Source organism: Leucoraja erinacea, chromosome 8 (genome assembly GCF_028641065.1).
Source record: "Leucoraja erinacea ecotype New England chromosome 8, Leri_hhj_1, whole genome shotgun sequence".
Classification (NCBI taxonomy): domain Eukaryota; kingdom Metazoa; phylum Chordata; class Chondrichthyes; order Rajiformes; family Rajidae; genus Leucoraja; species Leucoraja erinaceus.
The window spans coordinates 60,872,210-60,896,402 of NC_073384.1; the positions used below are offsets into that span (position 1 = coordinate 60,872,210).

At 40.2% G+C, this 24,193-nt stretch overlaps 1 protein-coding gene across 13 annotated transcripts in view; it reads right to left on the reverse strand.

Annotated features, from left to right (window-relative positions):
- nrxn1a (neurexin 1a) overlaps window positions 1-24,193 on the reverse strand; it is a 1,388,176-nt gene that overhangs the window by 534,439 nt on the left and 829,544 nt on the right. For 11 of the 13 annotated variants that reach the window (XM_055639808.1, XM_055639806.1, XM_055639818.1 and 8 more), the window contains 2 exons: window positions 24,096-24,122; window positions 23,569-23,688 (listed from right to left, as the gene is read on the reverse strand). In XM_055639808.1, the coding sequence (XP_055495783.1) occupies window positions 23,569-23,688; window positions 24,096-24,122 (147 nt within the window). The remainder of the gene's footprint in view (window positions 1-23,568; window positions 23,689-24,095; window positions 24,123-24,193) is intronic. The other 2 variants (XM_055639817.1, XM_055639812.1) reach the window with 1 other exon arrangement.

Genomic DNA, 24,193 nt, shown 5'->3' on the forward strand with positions numbered 1-24,193 from the left:
GGATGACCCTTCATTTTGAGACATGTTCATGTCCAGTTAAAATAAGTGACTGCTGGATGTAACTCCATTGTTTTACTTTACTTGTCTGTTTTCCACTAGATGGATCATTTCCATCAAATTGTTCTTCTTGTTGTGGGTACTGCGATATGGACAAACACGGATATAATTTGGATTGTTTAGATGTAGGGATTTGGTGACCATATTCTGGCTGACAACAAGCAAATAACATCATGGAGCAAAGATTGAAGTTGTTAACTGTAAGAATCATGATGACAAGAATAACATTGCCATTGCGTTCTGCATTCTCCAACTCATCAAAGCCTTCTACGATGATCATGGCAAGATCATACTTCTTGTGGAATTAACTAATAAAGGATGGAAATGTCTACCGCTGATCAATCAAAGGATTGAGATGATAATAAAAACCTTTAAGCACTTTTGTGGCCTCAGTTCTGCAATGTAACAGGGTAAATATTGTCAACACTAATTTGCCAACTGTTTTTACTCTTGTCTTTTCAAGCCTGTGCTCAAATATTAGATGAACATTATCCTTTGCTAGAGTCGAGCTAAAGGGATGATTGTTTGATATTCTGTCATATGTTAAGAGGTTTCCCTGAGTGTTCTCAATTGACACCAACTATCCTCCAGCAATTTTATCCAATGCCATTGCATGAATAAGTGGACTTGTATCATGCACTATGATTTAGTAATGCATAAATAACTAAATTTGATTCAAGGACTCACAATGACAAATATCTGTGGAGATAGTGATTGGACTGTCTCTACTGCTGTTACAGTGCTACATTGCATAAATTGCATTCCCTAAGTGATGCCCAAGCCACTGACTGACCTTTCTGTATCTATTCAATTTGGCTTCAGTATTCCTTTGTACCTCAGTCCCAGCCACTAAAATTATATTCACATTTGGCAAGCCACTTGTGTGTCATAACTTCGAAACCCGCTGTCAATCAAACATCAATCAATGGATCATTTTTCTAAAAAGTGCAATCACTTGTACTGAGAAACTTAATATAGTAGAATACCGAAAAGTGCATATTGAAAATTATGTAATATTCAGAATTTATATTCAAATTGACGACAGTCAAGACGGTACGACAGAACAACAGGTTGATGCCCCCAAGGAGTTAATTTACGTGTCGTAGGCAATGTGCTCACATACATAATACTGCACAAAATATTTTCCTAAATCAAGTATTTCTCCAGAGGGAGGACGGAAAGAGAAAAGTGACAGCCAACCTACTCCAGGCACTTTTCAAATGAATCTCAACAGCCGAGGGTGAGAGTACCCATCAACGATCACATTGAAACAAACTGCCTGCCTCTTTGCTTCACCAAGAAATGATGTAAAACAGCAGGGGAACCGTCAGCTTGGGAACAAATAAAAACACTTGACAATTGAAGAATCATGTGGAATAACTGGCGAACAGATTTTAAAGGAATTGTTTTGTTGGGATTCAACAGCTATTAATTGGCTGAAAATAAATTGGTTAACGACACTGTTAAGGTCACTGTCAATGGAATTTCATATCAAAGGATTCATAAATGATTGACACAGATCTTTGAAGCACGTGTATTTTTAAAATATTATTTTCTTGTTTTATACATTTAAAGTGAGAACATGGAACATATAACAGTCCAGCATAGGAATAGATTCATAGAAACAGACAGAGGGCCACAAAAAGTAGGTGCAGGAGTAGGCCATTCGGCCCTTCGATATGACAATGGCTGATCATCCAGAATCAGTACCCTGTTCCTGCTTTTTCCCCATATCCCTTGATTCCGTTAGCACTAAGAACTATATTTAACTCTCTTTTGAATACATCCAGTGAATTGGCATCCACTGCCATCTGTGGCAGAAAATTCCACTGATTCACAACTCTCTGGGTGCAATAGTGTTTCCTCATCTCAGTCCTAAATGACCTACCCCTTAATCTTAAACTAATACCCATGGTTTTGGACTCCCCCAATGTCAGGAACATTTTTCCTGCAGCTAGCCTGCCCGATCCCTTCAGAATTTTATGTTTCTATAAGATTCTTATTCTAAATTCCAGTGAATACAAGCTCAGTCGATCCATTCTTTCATCACATGTCAGTCCCGCCATCCCGGGAATTAGCCTGGTGAACCTACCCTGCACTCCCTCAACAGCAAGAATGTTCCTCCTCAAATTAGGAGACCAAAACTGCACACAATATTCCAGGTGCAATCTCACCAGGGCCCTCTACAACTGCAATAGGACCTCCTTGCTCCTATACTCAAATCTTCTCGCTATGGCCAACATGCCATTTGCTTTCTTCACTGCCTGCTGTACCTGCATGCTTAGTTGTACAAGGACACCTAAATCTCGTTGCACCTCCCCTTTTCTTAATCTGACACCATTCAGATAATAATCTGCCTTCTTGTTCTTGCCACTAAAGTGGATATCCTCACATTTATCTACATTATACTGCATCTGCCATGCTTCTGCCCACTCACCCAACCTATCCAAGTCACTCTGCAGCCTCATAGCATCCTCCTTGCAGCCACCCAGCTTTGTGTCATCTGCAAACTTTGAGATCTTACATTTAATTCCTTTGTATAAATCGTTAATATATATTGTAAATAACAAGGATCCAACCAGAGCCTTGCGGCACCCACTAGTCATTGCCATCCATTATGAAAAGGACCCATCAGTTCCAATGTTTTGCTTCCTGTCTGCCAACCAGATCTCTATCCATGTCAATAACCTACCCCCAATATCATGTACTCTAATTTTGCACAATAATCTCTTGTGTGGGACCTTGTCAAAGGGTTTTTGAGTCCAGATACACCACATCCACTGGCTCTCTCTTATCTATTCTATCTATTTTCCCTTCTCACCTTAAAGCAATGCCCTTTATAAGTTGACATTCCCACACTGGGAAGAAGAGTTGAACTATCAATCCTATATACAGTATCCCTCTCATAATTTTATAAATTTATATCATGTCTTCCCTTGGCCTCTGACGACCCAGAAGAAACAATTAAGTTTGTAAGACACGACCCGCCACTGACAAAGCGATGCTGATTGCACCTAATTAACTCATTCTCTTCCAATTGAGAGTAAATCCTTTCCAATAGCTTCCCAACCACTGGCGTGTGGCTAACTGACCTATGATTCTTTGGATTATCCAGGGAATCCAACAGTACCAACACTGGCAACTCTACAGTCCTCCAGGAGCTTGCCTTATGCGAGAGAAGATGCAAAGATTGTCGTTAATACCGCACAATCTCTTCTCTTGCCTTTCTCAATAACCTGGGCCAGATTCCATCGAGCTCTGGGGATTAATGCACCCTAATGCTCTTCAAGAGCCCCATCACTACTCCCTTCTCAAACTACCCCAGCATAGCAGTATTCCCCACACTGTTCTCGATGTCCACCATGTCCTTCTCTTTGGTGAATACAGATGCAAAGTATAATTTATAACCTTGTCTACATCCTCTGACTCCAACAATAAGTTCTCAACTCTAGAGTAGTCCTGCCTTCTCCTGGGATACCCTCTTATTTACTTTGAACACATAAAATGCTTTTGGATTTTCTTTTGATTTTACTCGCCACAGATTGCCCCCCTTTGGCCCTTCTAATTGCATCGTTTGAGTTCTTTCCTGCTTGCTTTATATTCCTCAAAGGCCCTGCAAACATTCAGCAGAGGAAGTGAAGTAAAATACTTTGTTAAATTTACTATTCAAATCATGCTCTTGATGTGCTCATTCTGATAATTATTGCAAGCAAAAGTAAAATTATAGAGTTTTGAAAATTAATGATTAGTGAAATACAGAATCTGCTTTTCTCTGTGTTTAAAATATACACCAAAAGTAATTACCCAACCAGATGCTAAATTGTCAAAGCGTGGTCTCTTCAAAAAATGCAAGACAAATCCAATCTGGTTTACACCGAAGATAAACACAAAAGCTGGAGGAATTCAGTGGGATGGGCAGCATCTCTGGAGAAAAGGAATTGGTGAAGTTTCGGGTTGTGACCCTCTTCAGACAGTCAGGGGAAAGGGAAACGAGAGATAGAAAAGGTACACAGAACAAATGAATGAAAGATATGCAAAAAGCATTGATGATCAAATAAACGTGGAGCCCGCAATGGTCCTTTGTTGGCAGTGGGGTAGGTGAGAATGAGTTAAACAGAGTGAACCTCAACAGGACAACAGTGGGGGAGGGACAGTGAGAGAGGGGATGCAAGGGTTACTTGAGAAATTAATATTCATACCACTGGGGTGCAAGCTGTCCAAGTGAAATATGAGATGTTCCTCCAATTTAGATTTGGCCTCGCTCTGGCAATGGAGGAGACCCAGGATAGAAAAGTCCGTAGGGGAATGTGAAGGAGAGTTAAAATGTTTGGCCACCGGGGGATCATGTAGACCAAGGCGGACTGAGTGTAGATGTTCAGCGAAACGATCGCCCTGTCTGTGCTGGGTCTCACCAATATATATATCTGGAACGGTGGATGGGAGGTTGGAGGAGGTACAAGTGAACCTCTGCCTCACCTGAAAAGACTTTTGGGATCCCTGGACAGAGTTGAGGAAGGAGTTATAGGGACAAGTGTTGCATTTCTTGCTGTTGTAGGGAAAGATACCTGGGGAAGGGGTGGTTTCGGTGGGAAAGGATGTTAACTAGGGAGTTGCGGAGGGAATGGTCTCTGTGGAAAGTGGAAAGGAGAAGGTGTAACTAGTGGTGGATCACGTCGGAGGTGGTGAAAATGTCAGATGATTATGTACTGTGTGGTTCCGCTGATGGGGTGAAAGCTGAGGACTGGGGGGTCTCTGTCCCTGTTGTGACCGGGGGGATGGGGAGCAACGGCAGAGCTGCGGGGAACCAAGGAGACATGTGTGAGGGCGTCATCTATGATAGGAGAGGGGAACCCCCATCCCCTACAGAATGAAGGCATCTCGGGTATCCTGGTATGGAACATCTCATCTTGGGCACAGATCAAGAAAGATTATTTTCTCAGCTGCTCTCCTATGGTTATCACTTAAAGTAACGTTTAAGTTAGCATCAAGGCCTCCATCATTTAATATTCTATTGGAGATTCATACATGAGTCAGGATAAGGAGATGATTGTTTGATATTCAGACATATGTTAAGAAGTTCTCATGAAAACATTCTCAACTGACATTAACTACCCTCCAGCAATTTTAATCAATGCCACTACCAAAATAGGATGATTTTCATCAAACACCACGATACAGTAATAATAAAGAACTTGATTGAAGGATTCAGAATGACAAACATTTGCAGAGACAGTAATTGGGCTGTCTTAGATACAGTTACAGTGCAACTATGCATAAATTGCATTCTCTCAATGATGCCCAAGCAACAGATAAACTTTATGTTTATTATTCAAGGGATATTAAAAAAAAAAATCTTTGCAGGCACCTGATGAAATTAAAATAAAATCTGTGACCTGAAAAACAGATGTTAGGTCAAAAAAGGGAAGAAGATATAACAACTCATTGACAACTACAACATGGTGACAAAAGTGAAATGTATGACCAACAGATCCAAAAGCCCACCCCATTGAGTGGAGTGGTATTTATTGAGCATTGTGGCTCCAGCAATAGCAAGGGGAAGGTGCAATTCAAAGAACATCTGAACAGAATACACACGCTCAAAATGAGTTCCATGTTTCTATCCTTCTATTAACTACCAACTCCAGTCTCTTTGTCACTTCAGACTGATTAGAAGTTGCACAGGCCAAATGTCAATTGAAAAGGCTGATGGGAAAAGATGATATCCTTGCTGAAGTGTTAAGGAAGACTCATAAATCGGCTTAACTCCCACATCGAGGAAGAAAAGGGAATGACCATAAGACAAAGGAGAAAAATTAGGCCATTCAGCCCATCTAGTCTACTCTGCCATTCAATCATGGCTGATCTATTGTTTCCTCTCCTCACTCTTTGATGCCCTTTCTAATAGCAATGTTACAAAATTTTGAGATTTAAAAAATCAAGTCTGCAATTTATCCCATCAGATAAAGCATAACAATAAGTTTAATTTGACACCAAATTCACTTTCATATCTCAAGTATTAAAAAAGTTATGACCATTTTCATACTCGGAAATTAGCATCTTGTTCCCTATTGATTTTCAATGGACATTACAAAAAAGCTGTGATCTTGGATAGTCAAACGCCCATTTCTTAAGGAAAGATTAACATTTTTAAATAGCCTAAGTGTCCAAAGATTATTCACAAATAATTCACAATATAACATGATTTTTATATCTAATTTACATTAATTTATAGGCCAAATGGAAGGAATTTAGTGTTCAATTGCTGTAAATAAATGCCCATTTAATTCGGCTTTCTAGTGGGTTCATGTGGAACGCGCTGGTTTAGAACGTTGACATAGCGCTGGATTAGTGCCTCAAATGCCGAGAAAAATACTGCGGGATATAAAAAGCCCAAAATGAACTATTCGTTATAGATAACTTGATATTCAGGGTTATATATATGCCCCATTTAATGTAAAAATAAGGTACATACCTTTAATTGTTTGCTTTATAAAACCCTGGGGCTGCGAGAGGTTGCGAAATCAGAGAGTAATTTTAAAACTATTATAACTATATTATCGAGGCCTATAAAACTAATAATACCTTTTGCGACCGGGTCTTGCAGCGATTTTTCGTTAATGATTTACTAGGCTGAACATGTGCGATTAGTACAGCCTAGTAAAAATCGCGTTTTAAACCCGCCCCCTCCAAACAGCGCCAAAATCACCGACATGGCTGAGGGCAGATTCTCAATGTCGATTCAGGTAGGTTTTGTAACATACCTATTTCTAATCAAGAACCTATCAATGTACACCTTAAAAATGTTGGCTTCCACAGCCGTATGTGGCAAGGAATTCCACAGATTCACTACCTTCTGGCAAAATAAATTCCTCTTCATCTCCATTTTGCATTTAGTTCATTTTATTCTTGGAAGCAGCTGCAATCACATCTGCCCCCTGACTTTCGTGAATATCTGGCACATTCCTTGTGTCTTCCACTGAGAGGACTGATTCAAAAATGTATTCAGTCTATCTGGCATTTATTTGTTCCCCATTACTACTCCTCCAGCATCATTTTCCAGCAATTCAATGGCCACTCTTCCCCCTCTTTTACTTTTTATATATCTGTACAAAACATTTTGTATCATCTTTTATAATATTAGCTAGTCTACTTTCATATTTTCTCCCATTACTGCTTTTTTGTTACGTTTTTTAAAACTTCCCAGTACTTCAGCTTCCCACTAATCTTTGCCATTATATGCCTTCTCTTTTGCTTTTATGTTATCTTTGACTTCCTTGGTTTGTCAGGCCTCATTTACCCATTGGTACGGCTCTGCCACTTTGAGATGAATCCTGTGTCTTCTGAATTGTTCCCAGAAACTCCTGCTTTTGCTGCTCCAGCATCATTGCAGCTAGGGTCCCATTGCAATCAGTTCTTTAGCCAGCTCTTCTCTCTTGCCTCTTTTACTTTTACTCAACAGTAATACTGACACATCCAATTTCAGCTTATCATAAAGTCATACAGTGTGGACAAAAGGTTACCCCTCAGATTCCTACTAAATCTGTCACTTTAAACCTATGTCCTCTGGTTCTCGATTTCCCAACTCTGGGCAAGAGACTGTGCAGTTATCTCTCATTATTTTGTACACATCTTTAAGATCACCCCTCATTCTCCTGCTCTCCAAGGAATAGAGTCATAGCCTGCTCAACCTCTCCCAATAGCTCAGGCCCTTGAGTCCTGACAACATCCTCATAAAACTTATCTGTACCATTCCCAGCTTGACAACATCTTTCTTATAACTGACCCAAATATCCTAAATGTGGCATCAACTTATATAACTGCAACAAGACCCCCCCAACTCCTATCCTCAATACTCTGACTGATGATGGCCAAAGTGCCAAAAGCCTTACAACACAATTTTCAAGGCTCTCAGACTGAATGTTATCATATTATGATAATTGTTTCAAAGGCGTCCCTTCACGTTAAGGTCCCTAATCAAGCCTGTTTCATTGTTCATCGGTTCGTCAAATGTGGAATTACCTTTTATCTAGTCAGCTTGACCACAAGCTGCTCCAAGAAGCCACTCTACAAATTCCTTCTCTTGGGACCAGAACCAAACTGATTTTCCCAGACTACTTGCATATTGAAATCCTCCATTACCATCGTAATATTGTCTTTCTTACATGCTTTTACTATTTCCTGATGTAATTTGTGCCTTACATCCTGACTACTGTTCGGAGCCCTATATATCACTCTCAACATGGTACTTTACACTTGCAGTTTCTTAACTCTTCTCACATCTATTCTATATCTTCTGATCGTATTTAATTTCTTTCTAACAATTGTATTTCATTCCTTATCAAAAGAGCCACCCCATCCTCTATGCTCACCTGCCCATATTTCCAATAGGACGTGTTTCCAAGGATATTCAGATCGCAAGTCTGATCCTCTTTCAGCTGCGACTCTGTGATGTCCACAGCATTGTTTTTGTTAATTTCTAACTGTGCTACAAGCTCATTCATCTTGTTTCATATATTGTGTGCATTTAGATACAACACTTTCAGTTCTCTCTTTACCACTCCTCTTTTCACAATGGTCCTCGTGTAGCCTGACATTAGACTCATCCATTTTTAAACTTACTATAATATTTCTTATTCTGGAAACTTTAGTAACCTCTCCTGCATTCTCCTTCCCTTAACTTTATCTGTAATTTTCAAATCTGTTGAACCCCCTCCCCTCACTATTTAGTTTAAAGCCCAATAAAATTAAATTTTATCGAACCAGGAAGATAATTAAAGATGTTAATTCTAACACTAAATACATGTTAATTTTACCACCACATTTAGACTTACCTCTAAATATAATTCCCATTTAGGTTGTCAATCAAGTTTGTCAGATTTTCCACCCATTATTGACTGGGGTTAAGGTGAAAGATAATAATTGTTGACCTAGAATTTTTGACAGTTAAATAAACATGTGATGTACAGGAAGCCAAAAGCAAAATGTAAAACTCCATTGAATGTGAGACAAAAACACATTGTGTGTAGGAAGGAACTGCAGATGCTGGTTTAAACGGAAAATAGACACAAAAAGCGTGAGTAACTCAGCGAGATAGGTAGCATCTCTGGAGAAAAGGAATGGGTGATGTTTCAGGTCGAAGTCCTTCTTCAGACAGTTACACACATTATGTGTAATGGGTTACACCCATATGTTGAATTCATACAAAAGCTTTTCTTTAATTTGTTGTGAGAATGTTTGTGCATCAGGCTAAGGACAAGTCTCCTGTGGAGTAGGATGGAGAATCATTGTGGGAAGCTGCTTTCAACTCCAGGGGCGTGTCACCTGTTCGTAGTGGGAAAGGAGATCACAACTGAGAGTAGCCATGGAGGATAGTAACAAAATCAAGATTTATGGTGTTGGAGGGAGATGAGGTAGTTTGGAACTTTGGAATAGTTACAGAAGGGATAAAATTTAAAAGATGCACCATCTTGCATTCAGTTGCCAGCCCAGACATTTACGGGGAGGGACTGGTTGGACAAGTCACTTTTATGGATAGCAGAGGCAGGCATAATATTCATAGAAATTGGCTGCTCCAAAGTGACCAGTACACAGTTTCTGCAGCCACTCAATCAGTATTGCAAAATACATGGTTGGGACATGCATTACAAATCACAGGCTATCACGGTCCATGTTTAGATTCACTCTGAAGAGATACAGCAGTGAATCGTGCACAATGGAAAGAAAACGTCAAACTTTGAAAATGTACAATGTGACCAGTCCTTTTTAAATACTCTATAATAGTACACATAAATTGTTGCCCAACATGATTGACTTTGTATTTCAGTTGCTATTTTATACCATATGACCAATCAACATGAAACAAAAATAAGTTGAACACATTCTCCCTGCAATGAGAAATGACAGGAGGCAAGAACATGACAATATGAACCATTGTCATAGACCATCAGTAAAGCCAATCCTCGTAATAAAGTGTTAAGGCCATGAATACCAATACAAAGAGCCTGCCTCTGAGCAGTGACAAGGGCTCCACGGTGATGCAGTGATAAGGCTTTATCCCCTAATGCCCTTGACAGCCTTTGACAGCTGACAAAGTCGGGCATGGAGCTTTGCTGGTAGCAAAAGCTCTAATTAGTTTCCCATGGTTTTTAAATGGCTCTGAAGTCAATCAAATTGAAATTATTAAAATGGAAGAACATTTCCCCAAACCATAAAACACTTACATAATTTACGACAATCATTAACGCAAAGTGAAATAATGAACAGCAACCTACCTTCTACTTCCCCTCATCCTTTGTCGTGTAATCCCTTCTGAAATCTATGGGGTCTCAAATCCTGTACTAGTACTCCACGTGGAGCACAAATTTGGAGGCAAAAGACAGATTCAACTGCTCAATCGTAATAATAAATCCCAGACTAGCGCATTTCATAGCATTAACATGAAAGCCCGGGTCTTACGCAGTTTTAATGATATCAGTGACTGAAATATCAGCCGATATCAGTGACTGAAATATCAGCTGCAGCCATTAAAATTTGGCTTGTTGCCTTTCTGGAGGAGGAAGTAATGACACAAAGACAACATCTGGTTTGTAAAATGCACCTCTCAATGATGCTGTGAGTGTCAAATGATCAATCTTGTTTTCATTAGTGGAAATTTGCAATACTCCAAAATGGCATAAGTCGACGGGATATTTGTTATTATAATTAAATTCAAGTAATGACCAAATGAAAAATAATGTGACCAACAATTGTGTTTCAAACAGAATACAATGTGGAAAACCATTGTACACAGAACTGATTGCACTTGAGAGAGAAGCTGGCACAGTTCCGCATCAGCCTCAAGGATCTGTTGATTCCCCCTGCTCAGCAATGCAGAGTATCTTATTCCTCATCACATATAAAACAGCCCCTGGCATTTCACTGACTTATTATGACCCCAATAATATTTTTAATGGTGCATTTTGTATATAAACCCTGTGCCTGTGATGTACCTCTGAGAACCATTTATTTTGCAATGTTACAAAAGCTATTTGTAATTGAGCTATTCATGTAATTGTGCATAACAGTGTGTTGCTTTTATTCTAAAATCCATTTCAAAGAAATTAAATATGTTTTGAAAATATTATTATTTAGATCCATTTGAGGGCAAAGTCATTTTCTAATCCATTGATGGGACAGAATTGCAGAATGGTTACAGCTTGAAAGTAGGTTATTCAGCCAACTAGCCATGAGATAGCTCTGAAAAGCAATACTGAAGTCTCATACCCCTGCTCTTTCTCCACAGACCAATACAAGTGTGGCCTCACAATCGTCTTACGCAACTGTAACATAACGCCCCAACTTCTATACTCCGTTCCCTGACTGCGTGCCAAAGGCCTTCTTCACCACACTATCTACCTGTGATAACACTTTCAACCTATGTACTTGTGCACTAGATTCCTCTGCTCTACATTGAAACTAGTACAATGACTAGGGTAGGGGAAGGACGGGGAGAGAGAGGGGATGCAAGGATTACCTGAAGTTAGAGAAATCGATATTCATACCTCTGTGGTGTTGGCTGCCCAAGCTAAATATGAGGTGCTGTTCCTCCAATTTGCATTGGGCCTCACTCTGGCAGTGGAGGAGGCCCAGGACAGAAAGGTCAGAGTGGGAATAGGAGGGGGAGTTAAAGTGTTTAGCATCCAGGAGATTGCGTGGGCTAGGGCATGCTTGTTTTCAAGAGGAATTCCATCAGGGATTCCTGCACTCTGCACACTGTATATTTCCATTTCCTGGTGCAAATCCATCTACTTTCTGACTGCATCTCACAATCTATGACACTCTAATTCTGCTAGATGATCCTGTGTTCATCTTGCTGCAGCTCCAGTTCCTCACACCTTCAGTCAAGATCTGCAGCTGTACACACTTCCCACGTGTGCTGTCCACAGACAATACAAAAGTTTGAAATCACTTTCCAGCAGATTCAAGAACAACTTTTCCCATACTTGAATTAACCTCTCATATGCTGGGGTTGAATTCCCAATCTACCAACCTGCTCATTGCAACCTTTATATCTGCACTTTCACTGCAACTGTAACACTGCTGTCTGCACTCTGTTTATTGTCTCCTTTTGCACTGCATAATTTAATGATCAACGGTTTGATTGTACTCATGTATGTTATGATTTACTTGGACAGCATGTAGATCATTTTTCACTGTATTTCAGCACAGATACCATTAATAAACCAATAGACAATCAGGCCCAAACATCTCATGAGATTTTAACCACTTTCAACACTATGCACTACACTCAGCAATCTCTCTATTCTTGTGTTCCAATCAGAATTGTCCCCTTTGATTCTTCTCATTCTTCTCACACGTAACACTTCACATTTCTCAGCATTTCATTTCATCTGCTACCTATCTGCCTAATCTAACAGCCTGTCTGCAAATCCTTGAAGGTTTGTTATAATCCTCCTCCACTGAATATCCATGTTTTTATCATCACAACTTTTGGATCCTAATGCCAATGACTGGGGAATTCTGACACACACCGTCCAACAAATATATTTTTCATGTACACTCTCTGGATGGGCTCATGGATAGGAAAGGTTTAGAGGGATATGAGCCAGGTGCAAGCCAAATTAGTTTGTTTAGGCAATTTGTTTGGCAGGGACAATTTTGACAAAAGGGCTTTTTTCTGTGCTGTACAGTGCTAACTATGATTCTGCTTCCAGTTTCTCTCTATATTGCTGCAGCTTCTATGATTTCATGCCTCACATTTCAACACAATCACAATAATACTTAATTAGCCAAGTATGTTTTGCAACATATGAGGAATTTCATTCGTCAAGTCAGTCATACAAATAAAAAGCAACAGAACACACAAAACACATTTTAACATAAACATCCACCACAGAGACTCCACATTCCTCACTGTGATGGAAAGCGAAAACAGGTTCAATCTCTTCCCTTAGCTCTCCCACAGTCGGGGGCCTCAATTGATGGGACGATCTCCACTCCTGTAGTCGGTGGCGTTTTGGGCCCTCCATGTTGGGGCAATCCTGCTCCTGCATCGGGGGGATGTCAGCTCCCAGGCACCGTTGGACCTCCCGACTAGCCACTCCTCAGACTGTGAGCCCTTGATGGTAAGCCCGCAGGCCGTGGTTGGAGTGATCCCAGGCAAAGCATCAGCTCCGACATTAGGTCCGCACCCTGCGGTGGGGACCAAGATCAGTCCGAGGAGGGCTCCAGATCCATCGGTGATAGGCCGCAAAGCGACCGGAGACGTGATCCGGAAAAATCGCGTCTCCGGCAAGGTAAGAAACTGAAAAAAAAATGTCCCCCTCCTCCTACATAAAACAAACCGGACAACATTTACACAAACTTATAAAATGCACTAAAATTTTAAAAATCGATCGGCGCCCCAATGTGACATATTGTGTTTTCTTATCAAAGGTCTTTTGGAAGTTCATATAAATGAAATCACCTCTCTGTACCATCATCAAAAACTCTATTAAATTAGAAAAATACAAATCCATGTTGGATTTCTCAAACCACAGATTTTGTGAAATAATTGTATTACCATGAATTCACAAATGTAGAGGAAGGCGATATCAGACAATGTTGCTCAGCATCAGGGATAAGAGACCTGACAATCCGAAAGTGTTGATCTTAACTCGAGAATCGTTTCAGAGAAATGAAATGCCAGGTGGCAAGAAATTCACACAGACCTGACAGCATGACACCTCAGTTAAAGTTCAGCCAGCAGCTTATTAAATGCCTATTATCTCAGAGCCTCAGCAATTGCCTGGTTTGAATGTTCTCTGAGAGCAACATCTTTCTTTGAAACACGTTTGATATCACCATATAATGTGATTGCCAGTTCTTCACAAAGATGAGATCATTACCAAAGGTTATCTTGGTCTAAAATGTATTGGCTATTGACTCTCCTGACAGGAGTGCACATCAAACCCCAGATGTAAGAATGGAAAGATCAAACTTTATAGATAGTATCGCTATGTATCCGTCACACCTGAATCGCATTGGATGGAACGGTTGCCAAGAACAAATCAAAGTAGCAATAATTTAATACCAAAAAATAACAGAAGTCATCATGGGACATCATCAATGGCCTAAGTACAGAAATTATCACTGATATCTTGGATTCAACTTTCCACTTCACATTTAAATAGCACTCTCTCTGCCTCCTGTATGTTCCCAAGTTTGTACAATTATGCTGTCGTACAGCTGATCTATGCGGTCTGAGAGGAACTGCTGCTGGACACAATTCCAGCAGACATTGTCACCAGGGCCCCTTGACTGCTCTTTCATTTCCCACATCTGACCGGAGGAGTATCCTACTCCGCTGACTGCCATTAAGGCAGAGAGAGTTTTAGACAGTAGTTTCAGGGGGGAGACCATACCAAAGATCCAGATGAGTGACTGTCAGGAGAGGCAGGCAGGTAGTGCTGGAATCTGCGTTGGAATCTGCAACGGCTATATCCCATTTAAATAAGGTACTGTTATTCAGATACTTTGGTAGCAACAACTGGAACAGTGGCACCACGTCTTGCTCTGTTGAACAGCAAGGTAGGACAAAGTCTCAGTGAGCATTTGTGATGAGAGGATCTATAGTGAGGGTTATGGATAGTCATATCTATGGCCGCAAGCGAGAGTCCAGGATGATGTCCTGCCTTCCTAACGTCAGTGTCCATGATGACATTCTCAGACCGGAGGGTTAGCAGCCAAAGAGCGTGGTACATATTGGCACCAGTGATATTCACAAGTTATCAGAGTAGAATTAGGCCATTCGTCCCATTGAGTTCACTCTGCCATTCAATCATGGCTAATTTCTGCCTCCTAATCCCATTTACCTGCCTTCTTCCCATAACCTTTGACACCCATTCTAATCAATATTTTTTCTACTGCCTTAAAAATATCTACTGACTTGGCCTCCACAGCTCTCTGTGACAGACTACCATCTGACTACAGAAGTTCCTCCTCGGGATGGGAGATTGCAACCTTCATTAGTCCCCCGTTTTGACTAATGCAATCAACCCGACGTGCACAAACAAATATATGTCGTTTTTTATGCCACTTGATCTACAACTTTAGGCTGTGCACGTTATATGCAAGAAGAAGAAGTTCCTCCTCACCTCTCCAAGAGGACACACAGGAGGGTTCATCCACTGAGCTGGGATGGATGGAGCTCACAAAAATAAAAATGGTGCAATCACAGGTGCAAGATGGGATTATATTACCAGCACAACTTTTATGAGCACTACTCCCAATAGTCAGCAGGGGATAGAGGAAATGATATGGAGACAGACTATGGAAAGATGTAAAAATAGTGGATGTCTTTAACTTCCCTGATATTAGTAGGTATGCTTGCTTTCGTTGGCTGGGACAGTGAATTTCAGAGAGAGGAAGTCATATTGCAGCTTTATAAAGCTTTAGTTAGGATACATTTGGAGCATGCGTGTAGTTTTGGTTGCCCCCATAAAATCAAGGATAAGGAAGCTATGAAGGGGGCACAGAGAACATTTACCAAAGTTGCTTTTTATTACATTTATCAGAATTCTACCTAGATTAAAATCTTTAAGGAGAGGTTGGAAAAACTCGGATTGCTTTCTTTAAGGTGTTAGAGGTTGAGGGGAGATCTGATATAAGTTTATAGTGTTATGAGTGTCATGGATATAGTATTCAGTCAAAATCTTTTTTGCCGGATGGAAATGTCAAATTAAAGAGGACTTAGCTTTAAGAGGGGAAAAAGCTTAAGGCAAAGGTTAAAAGCGAGGTGCAGTGCAAGCATTTTACACAGTGAATGGTAGGTGCCTGAAACACACTGCCAGGGATGGTTGTGGAAGCAGATATGATAATGGTATTTGACAGGCTTTTAGATAGGCACGTTAATATGCGGGGAATGGAGGCACGACATATATTTTCAAAGATGTCAACCTGTTCCACCTTAACTGATGTGAGTTCAATCTATTCATTGGCTTGGCTGTGGATCGATTCAGCTTGGAGCACACATTCATATGTAATCATACGCCAAATATGCCCAGTCACAACCATGCTCCTAAATATAACACTGTAGAGACAACTGAGGCTTTCCTGATTTACAATGCAGAAATCCTTGAAGTTTCAGGCAATTATATGGTTTGCATGTGTAATGCATTTCACTTTGTTCTGATAATCAATATTAAGCATTGTGTATAGGTAAACAGTCCTGCAACATTCATTGTTTTGAACAAGTGTGATTTGTGTTTCTAGTGAATTAGATTGAGATACATGGTACTTTTTGAATAATAGACTCCAAGCCAGCAGTGCATTCTTCAATTTGCAGGCAGATACGTGTACAGGTGCTCCTCAACTTACGATGGGGTTACATTCCGATAAACCCATTGTAAATGGAAAATATCGTAGGTCGAAAATGTGCCTGTGGGCTCACTCACATCTACCACGCCACGAGTCTACAACGGCAGTGCAGCCCAGAAAACACGACTACTGGTGGGACAGAGGCCATGTCCCGCTGAACCGACCCTGGCCCTCGTTTCCTAGCCCATCCCAGCACCCGATGAGGGTCTCCGCTAGCCATCAGAGGGCCAGTATATGGGGAGGTCCCCCGCCAGGCAGCCACCCCTTGACCCCTGGGGACATGGTCTGCCAGCCCCACCATGTCCTGGACCGACTGGGACTGTCCCCTCCGTCCCCTCCAAGAGGTCACAGCACCCCACACCCGCGTACCAGCTGCTGAGAAATGGGAACCGCCACTCTATCTCTCCTCCTCCTCTTCCTTCTTCCCACCCAATCCTCACTATCCCCCTCTCCCTCTATCCACCTTCTCTCCTCATTCCCGTTCACATGCCCTCCTCCGGAGAGACTGGTGGGTCAGATGTAGCGCTTGAACTGGGGGTCCCGGTGAATTCCAGCCACACAAAGATTTTTGTCTCTAAAATTATTATTATTTATGGTCTCTAAAATTATATATTTTTTTTTGGTCATTACATTCATAAGACATTTTAAAAGTTTTATTGTATATTTGTAACTGGCCAAACTATAAAACAAGACCAACGTACAAAATTTAAATGCGATAAGCAGAGGACCAGACATCCCCCCCCCCCCCCCCCCCTCCACTTTGTTTATTCCATATAATACCCCTGTATAAATGGGTTTCCTGTGATCTTATTTTAATTTGATATACATCAAATAGTAATTCAATTATATCAAAATTCTGCGCAGAACGTGAAAAATAAATAATAAAGGTCCAAACAGAGTCTTGACAATTGTTCCATGTAATGTTTTCTGAACAATCTTCAAAGTTTACCAATTAGCTTATGTCTTGACATCATGATATCTGGAATAATTCATTTTATTAGCTTGATTTATATTTTTAACACCAGAAATAGCCAGTATAAATCAGGTAAACCCTGATTTATTTGTTTTTTCCACCTTGAGGTGTGCTTAGATACAGTATCTATGGGGAAGACAAAGGGACCTTCTTCAATATTGTTCCGTGATACGAAACCAAGTGATGCTGGGTGATGAAGAGAACTGTTGAAATGGGGAAAAATGCATTTATTAAACATGCACATTGCAGATAATTATCAGCTCGTGTGTCCGGTTAAACCAAGAATGAAATCCTATTGTCTCATATTTTGCAGAGAAATATTTACCATGTCTTTTCATCAAAATTATTCCAAAGGTATTATTCTGCGAAGTTCCCACTGAATTAGATTGAACTTTGGATGTAAGGAATAAAATTGTAACTTTTTTTGAGGTTTTATTAAAAAATGCCTACTTTGTTGTTAAAAGCATGTAAATAAAGGTATGACATTGTAGAATAAAGCACTGTTTAAATGAGCACACTGCCATCTGGTGGGAATAGCAGAGAGGTAACAATGAGTCTTCATCTGGGTGAATTAATAAAAAAATCAATGAATTTTAAATTCAGAATTGAATTACATACATATGCATATATATGTATATAAATACACATATATAAGTAGAAGACATTTTGAAAATTGATTTACATATAAATGACAATTACCAATTGTAAGGTATTATAATCCTCGACAATTATAAATTAATCATTAGCAATTATGCACACGTTTTTATTCAAACTGCATGTAATGGCAAAACATTTTGAATACATAGCGACAAGAAAAACTGCAAATTCACATAATTCTATTTATTTTACTCTCTCTCACCATCCTGAGCGTATCATGCATTTACCGTATTTCCCGACAATGAAGACACAATCTTTTACCCCAAAATAAGGCACGAAGATTTACCTGCGTCTTGGAAGCCGAAGGTTAGGTTGTTTGCCAAGAAACGTAGACTTGGCTATCCCTCAGTACAGAAACATCAAGAACGATGGCGCTGTACTGAGGGTTAGCCAAGTCTATCTCTCATTGCTGGCAGCTGATGTAAAGTGGGGAGCAGTTGTAAAAGGACAGCGCAGCTGGGGTGGGGAGGAAGAGTTCCTTTCACAGCATGTTGGGAGTCTGGCCCGGGGAGGGAAGTAGCTCGGATGGCTGTGAGCGGCCGCCGGGACCGGACAGCGGAACCGGCTGCCACCTCAGCGCCTTCCGCCGGCCCACCAGCCAGCCACGGTGTCCTTCGGCACAGGCACAACTGGTGGAGGTGGTGGTTGGCGGGTAGCTACTGGGTGGAAGGCTGGCTGCTCTGTCCCGGGCTCGCTCTCTCTCCCTCTCTACTAGTCCCGGGGCAGGTGACCTGCTTGCTACAGCCAGTCCCGGGGCAGGCGACCTGGAAACTGCAGCTCGTCCCGGGGACGCAAGGGCTCTGGGAATTGAAGCCAGTCCCAGGGCACGCAGGCAATGTTGCCGACCCCTGGACTGAACCAAACCCTTGATCCTGTCCCGCCATCCTTTCTCAAAATTTAGCAACTTAAATTGGGGGTGCGTCTTCGTTGCCGGGAAATACGGCACATACACCACACTGTATTCTCCTTTTTAAAAAGAGTAATTTTCATTATTTATCAATTTCACATCTCTCCTTATTTCTGAGTCTTCCGGTTTCTAGAAACTATATTTCTGACATTATATCCACTGCATAAGTTGAAGAAGATGTCATTGTCCTGACTCAATTAATTAGTATCTTGCACCATTTCTTCTATTAAATTCATTGCACTAGCTTAACTCCTGGAATACATGAATGATCACATAACTTTGCAATTTCTTCACTGTTGTGTGCTGGGGTAGCAGGGCACATGCTGCGGATGACAACAGGATCAACAAGCTCATCTGGAAGGCTGGCTCCGTCCTGGGCATGGAGTTGGATTCATTGGAAGTGGTCTTGGAGGGGAAGATGCTCCTCAATCTGCGTAACATCTTGGACAATGCAGCTCACCCCCTCCATGACAACCTGAGGAGCACCTTCAGCAACAGACTGGTTCCACCAAGATGCAACACAGAACGCCACAGGAGATCCTTTTTCTCTGTGGCTGTCAAACTGTACAACTTCTCCCCATTCTATCGTGGGGTAGACCGATTCCCCTTACCCCCTCCCCAATCTTCGCACAACCCCAACCCTGGGCTTTCAACTCATCACTTTAATTTCATGTTCATCGTATCTTGTTGTAGTTTCTATCGTATCATATCGTATTGAAATATTCTCTTGTACATCACACGCAGGAATAAAGTGACTTATGTTTTACAGTTTCAATTCTGTCTTTCATTTTCACCAAATTCCCTCTGCCTGTGCTACTTTATTCCAGTACTTTACCCTTGACTGTAATGGGCCTGTCCCACTTAGGCGATTTTTTAGGTAACTACAGGCGCCTGCCGAAAAATTTCACATGTTAAAATTTTTCGGCGACAGTGGCAACAATTTGGGCTATTGTAGGTTGTCGTAGGTGCTGTCGTAGGTTGTCGCCAGGTTAATGTAGATTGTCACCAGGTGATGTAGGTTGTCGCCAGTGCTGACTTAGGTGAATTCCATTATCCTAGTCGCTGGCAGTCGCCTAAAAAATTGTCTAAGTGGGACAGGCCCGTTAGAGTGAAAAGGTGATGCTGACATGAATATTCTACCTTTTTATTTAAAATGTCACTTTTCTGGCGTATCAAAATTTAATTTTTCTTTCTGCTTTTTCTTCTACTCTCTTCTCAAGATATGGCAGAATTAAGCTCAATTATGTCGAGTTTTCTACTTTGAATAATTTAGAGATTATAACCTGTTGCGGTTTATGGCATTGTTCTGTAGTTGAACAAAAAACTTGCCAGTAAATGCCTCATTGTTAAACGAGTGCATTCGTAATATCCTTGTCATATTTGTTTCTGCAGTACTACTTTCATAATTCTCATGGTCTCTGGACAACATGGTGAAATAAGCTAGTATTTCTTATTATTCCACTTCATAAAGATTTGTAATAGAAAAGAGCACAACTGAAAACCTTTATCTAAGACTAAATTATATGGTAACTCATGCCATAAGAAAATGGATCTCGATACTTCAATTGTATCCCCTGTAATATGAGACTCAATCTGCTTACATCAATCTATTTGAAGTAGCTATGAATATCAACTAGCAATAATCTGTGCTCTTTGGAAAGGTCTCAACAGCCATTTCCAACTCTAAAAAGTGCTCTGGCTGGTTTGGCTTGGCTATTTTTTTTTAAATGTTTTCACATTCCTTTACCTTCATAATCTCTTCCGTCTTCTCTTTGATCAGTTGCACTCAATTTGCATCGGCTTTTAATCCAAGATACACTACTATCATCAATACAAATGCATATCTTGAATGAACATACAGTGAATGTTGTCTTGTAATATGTTGCTCATATTCAATTCAAAGTTTATCAGGGCTGATTTCAGATCATTAGGTAGTTTTGTAGATGTGTTAAGATATTTTGTCTGTACATTGGCAAAGGTTGCTTACTCATCTTTTCGTACAAGTCAACGTATACACGTGACAGATTGTGGTAATGTTGGCTTCAGGCAAATCTGCATATAGATCCGAGTGTCAACATTTGTTTTATTCACTGTCACCATGTACGTAGGTCGTTCATCCATTTGAGCCTGTTCCACCATTCAATAAGTTCACATCTGATCTGATTTTAACTGCAACTTTACATTCCCATTCATCCTTTCATCATCTTGCTGATTAAAACTTTATCTATCTCTGCCTTAAAAAAAGTCAAAAGGAGGAAACTCCAATGACTCGTTACACCCCCAGAGAAATAAAAATAATGTATTTTGTTTTGTCTTATATGGATGACCACTTACCTTTGAAAAGGGATCCTTATAACTAGATTCCCCTTTTGGTGGAAATTATTCTCTCTCTATCCAACCTGTCATTCTACACAATCTTGCCATTCCAAACTATGCATACACAACCTTATTTCCATTTTGCTCAGATTTGACCACTCTTCAACACAATAGGGGAAATGTAGAGTTGACAATTAAACTATCAATCTCCACATCTTTGGGATGTGAGGAAAAGAAAACAAAACATCTGGAATAAATCAATGTGATCACAGGGAGGACATGCAAACTCCACAGAGATAGCACCTTTCTCTGAACTCCATTCATCAGTCACTGTTAGGTGTGGAATTAAATGTCCATTTACAAGAGTGTACTTGCACCCATGGTTCAGTACAACCTAGAACTGCCCTGGACTCAAAGCTAAATAACAGTTTTAATGAACATTTACAATTTCAACCTGAAATTGAGTGATAAGTATCAGTTATTTGGATTTTTTAACCTCAATTTTTGCAATTACCACAAATAATTGCTGTGCATGATCTGAACACACTGGTACAGTTTCCTTTAATGGTGTAAATATAATTATCCTGTTACTCATTACTCAGGCAAATCACTGAGAATTGTACAAATATACATTTGTGCCATTGAGGTTTCATATTTGAATCAGAACATAATGTTAAATAGAAACTGGCAGACTGAAAAATAATACATAATAGGATTGTCAATTGCAGTCTCCTTGCGTACATCAAGGTCATTCAATATGGGCGGCTGGGGATCAAGATGGGCAGCAAACCAAGTTCACCTTGGGATCGTAAAACACTGGCCTCATCTGCATATGTTAACAGAAGTGACATAAAATGACAGATGGCTGGCAGGTGAGACACCAATGCAAGAAATTGATGCCAGGAAATAGATCAGCTGGGGATATTCGAGCGAGGAACCCTGGACCCAATTGTCCTAATGCCTCTTCCTGCATAGTTGTTCCAGAGGGAAGGAGGCAGAGCTTTGGCAGATGGTATTTAATCCTGACAAGTGTGAGGTAATGCATTTATGGAAGTCATATGGACGTAGGGCATATGCAGTAAATCATAGGGTATTAAGTCATGTTGATGGACAAGGGGATCTTGGGGTTGAAGCCTATAGTTCCCTTAAAGTAGCATCGCAGGAAGGTAGCATGGTGAAGAAGGTATAAGGCATGCTTACCTTCATGTAAGAGGACACAGGATATAAAAGTTGGGATATTGCAACTTTACAAAACACTAATTAGACTGCACTTGGAGTATTGTTTGCAGTTCTTGTCACCATACTATAAGAAGGATACATATGCGCTGGAGAGAGTGCAAAGGATATTCATCAGGATGTTTTTTGGATTGAAGGACTTTTATTATGGGAAGAAAATGAATGGGTTGGGTTTGTTTTCCCTTGAGCAGGGGTTTATGAAATTATAGGAGGCATAGATTGGGTAGATAGAACTATTTCCCCATGGTGGTGGTATCACAAACAAGAGAGCATACATTTCAGCTGCGAGAATGGATTTCTAAACTGAACTTCTACATAGAAAAAAGGTTGCTATCTGGAACTCTTTGTCAGAGGAGGTAGTAGCATTAGATACAGTCACTATATTTAAGAGACATTGAGGCAGGCACTTAAGTGCGGATGGCATAGAAGGATATGGACCTGAAGTGGGCAAATGGGAGTAGTGTGATGGGCAAAGGATTGGCATGGGCGTGGTGGGCTTATGGTCACATTTACCTTTAACTGCAAAGATGTTACAAAAGTGAATTGAAACAAAGATAATTTGAAAAGAGAATGTTGTTACCAGGTATGACAATACATTGTCCTGTCAAGCTGAAATATTCCTCCAACATAGTTCACACATTATAAAACATCATTAAATTCAACAAACATCTTGCTGTATCAATGCTTCTTATATAACTTTGCCGTAGGATGCACCAAAAAATATTCTTGGATATTAACTTAATAAAGTGACCCCTACAACATATGTATAGAATGTTACCACATATATCACAGACAAATATTACTTTTAGACAATGAAACTCAGCAAAGATATTGCCAAGCATTCTTTACTGTAGCTGAAACAATGGAATCGGCAGCATCTTATATATTTTTCTGCGTTTGACATTGCATTTCATACTCCACTTTTTATAAAATGATTGCATATATAATTAATGATTACACAAATCTTTCACCATTAAGATGCATCCTAATCTGTCATGGAATTGTTTATGGCAATTTCAGTATAACAGCAGCACAATATAGTCACAGAACATAAATGTGTACTTACGGTCATTGCACAAAGTGCCAATATATGAGGTCATTGTGCAGTCACAGCTGAAGCCATCCCACTGTTGAAGGCAGACACCTTGGTTTCCACAAGAATCCTCTTGGCACGTTGTACTTGGTCCTGAGTCAAAACACACAAAAACGTGCATTTTTGCCAAAGCACATTGCAAGGCTTACAATGTTAAATTTTGCATGCTTTCTGTTAATTGTAAACTTGACATAGGAAGGAACAGTTTTAGGTTGGGTGTTAGAATGAGTGAAAGAACGTTGACATTTCTAAAACAGGTACTAATAGAAATTAGAATCTTAGGGATAAGCAGACAAATGTACGCAACATACTAAAATAACTAGTAAAAACATTCAAGACTGAAAGCCCCATGATAAGCAATATTTTTTTACAAATACTTGTAGTCTCTGAAATTTTGACTTATAAGTAATTGAGTTCCAAAGCAGATAAACGCTGTTTGTATGTAAATTGCACAGACCATGGTTTTCAGTCTTGTTTCGTACAAACACACAGCTATCTACCTTGCAAGTCAGCTTTCATCAATGCAACTTTGCCAGCAAAATAAAAGCAAAATATGTAAAAGGTTAGTAAGCAGTAGTGGCATGTTAGCAAACATTAG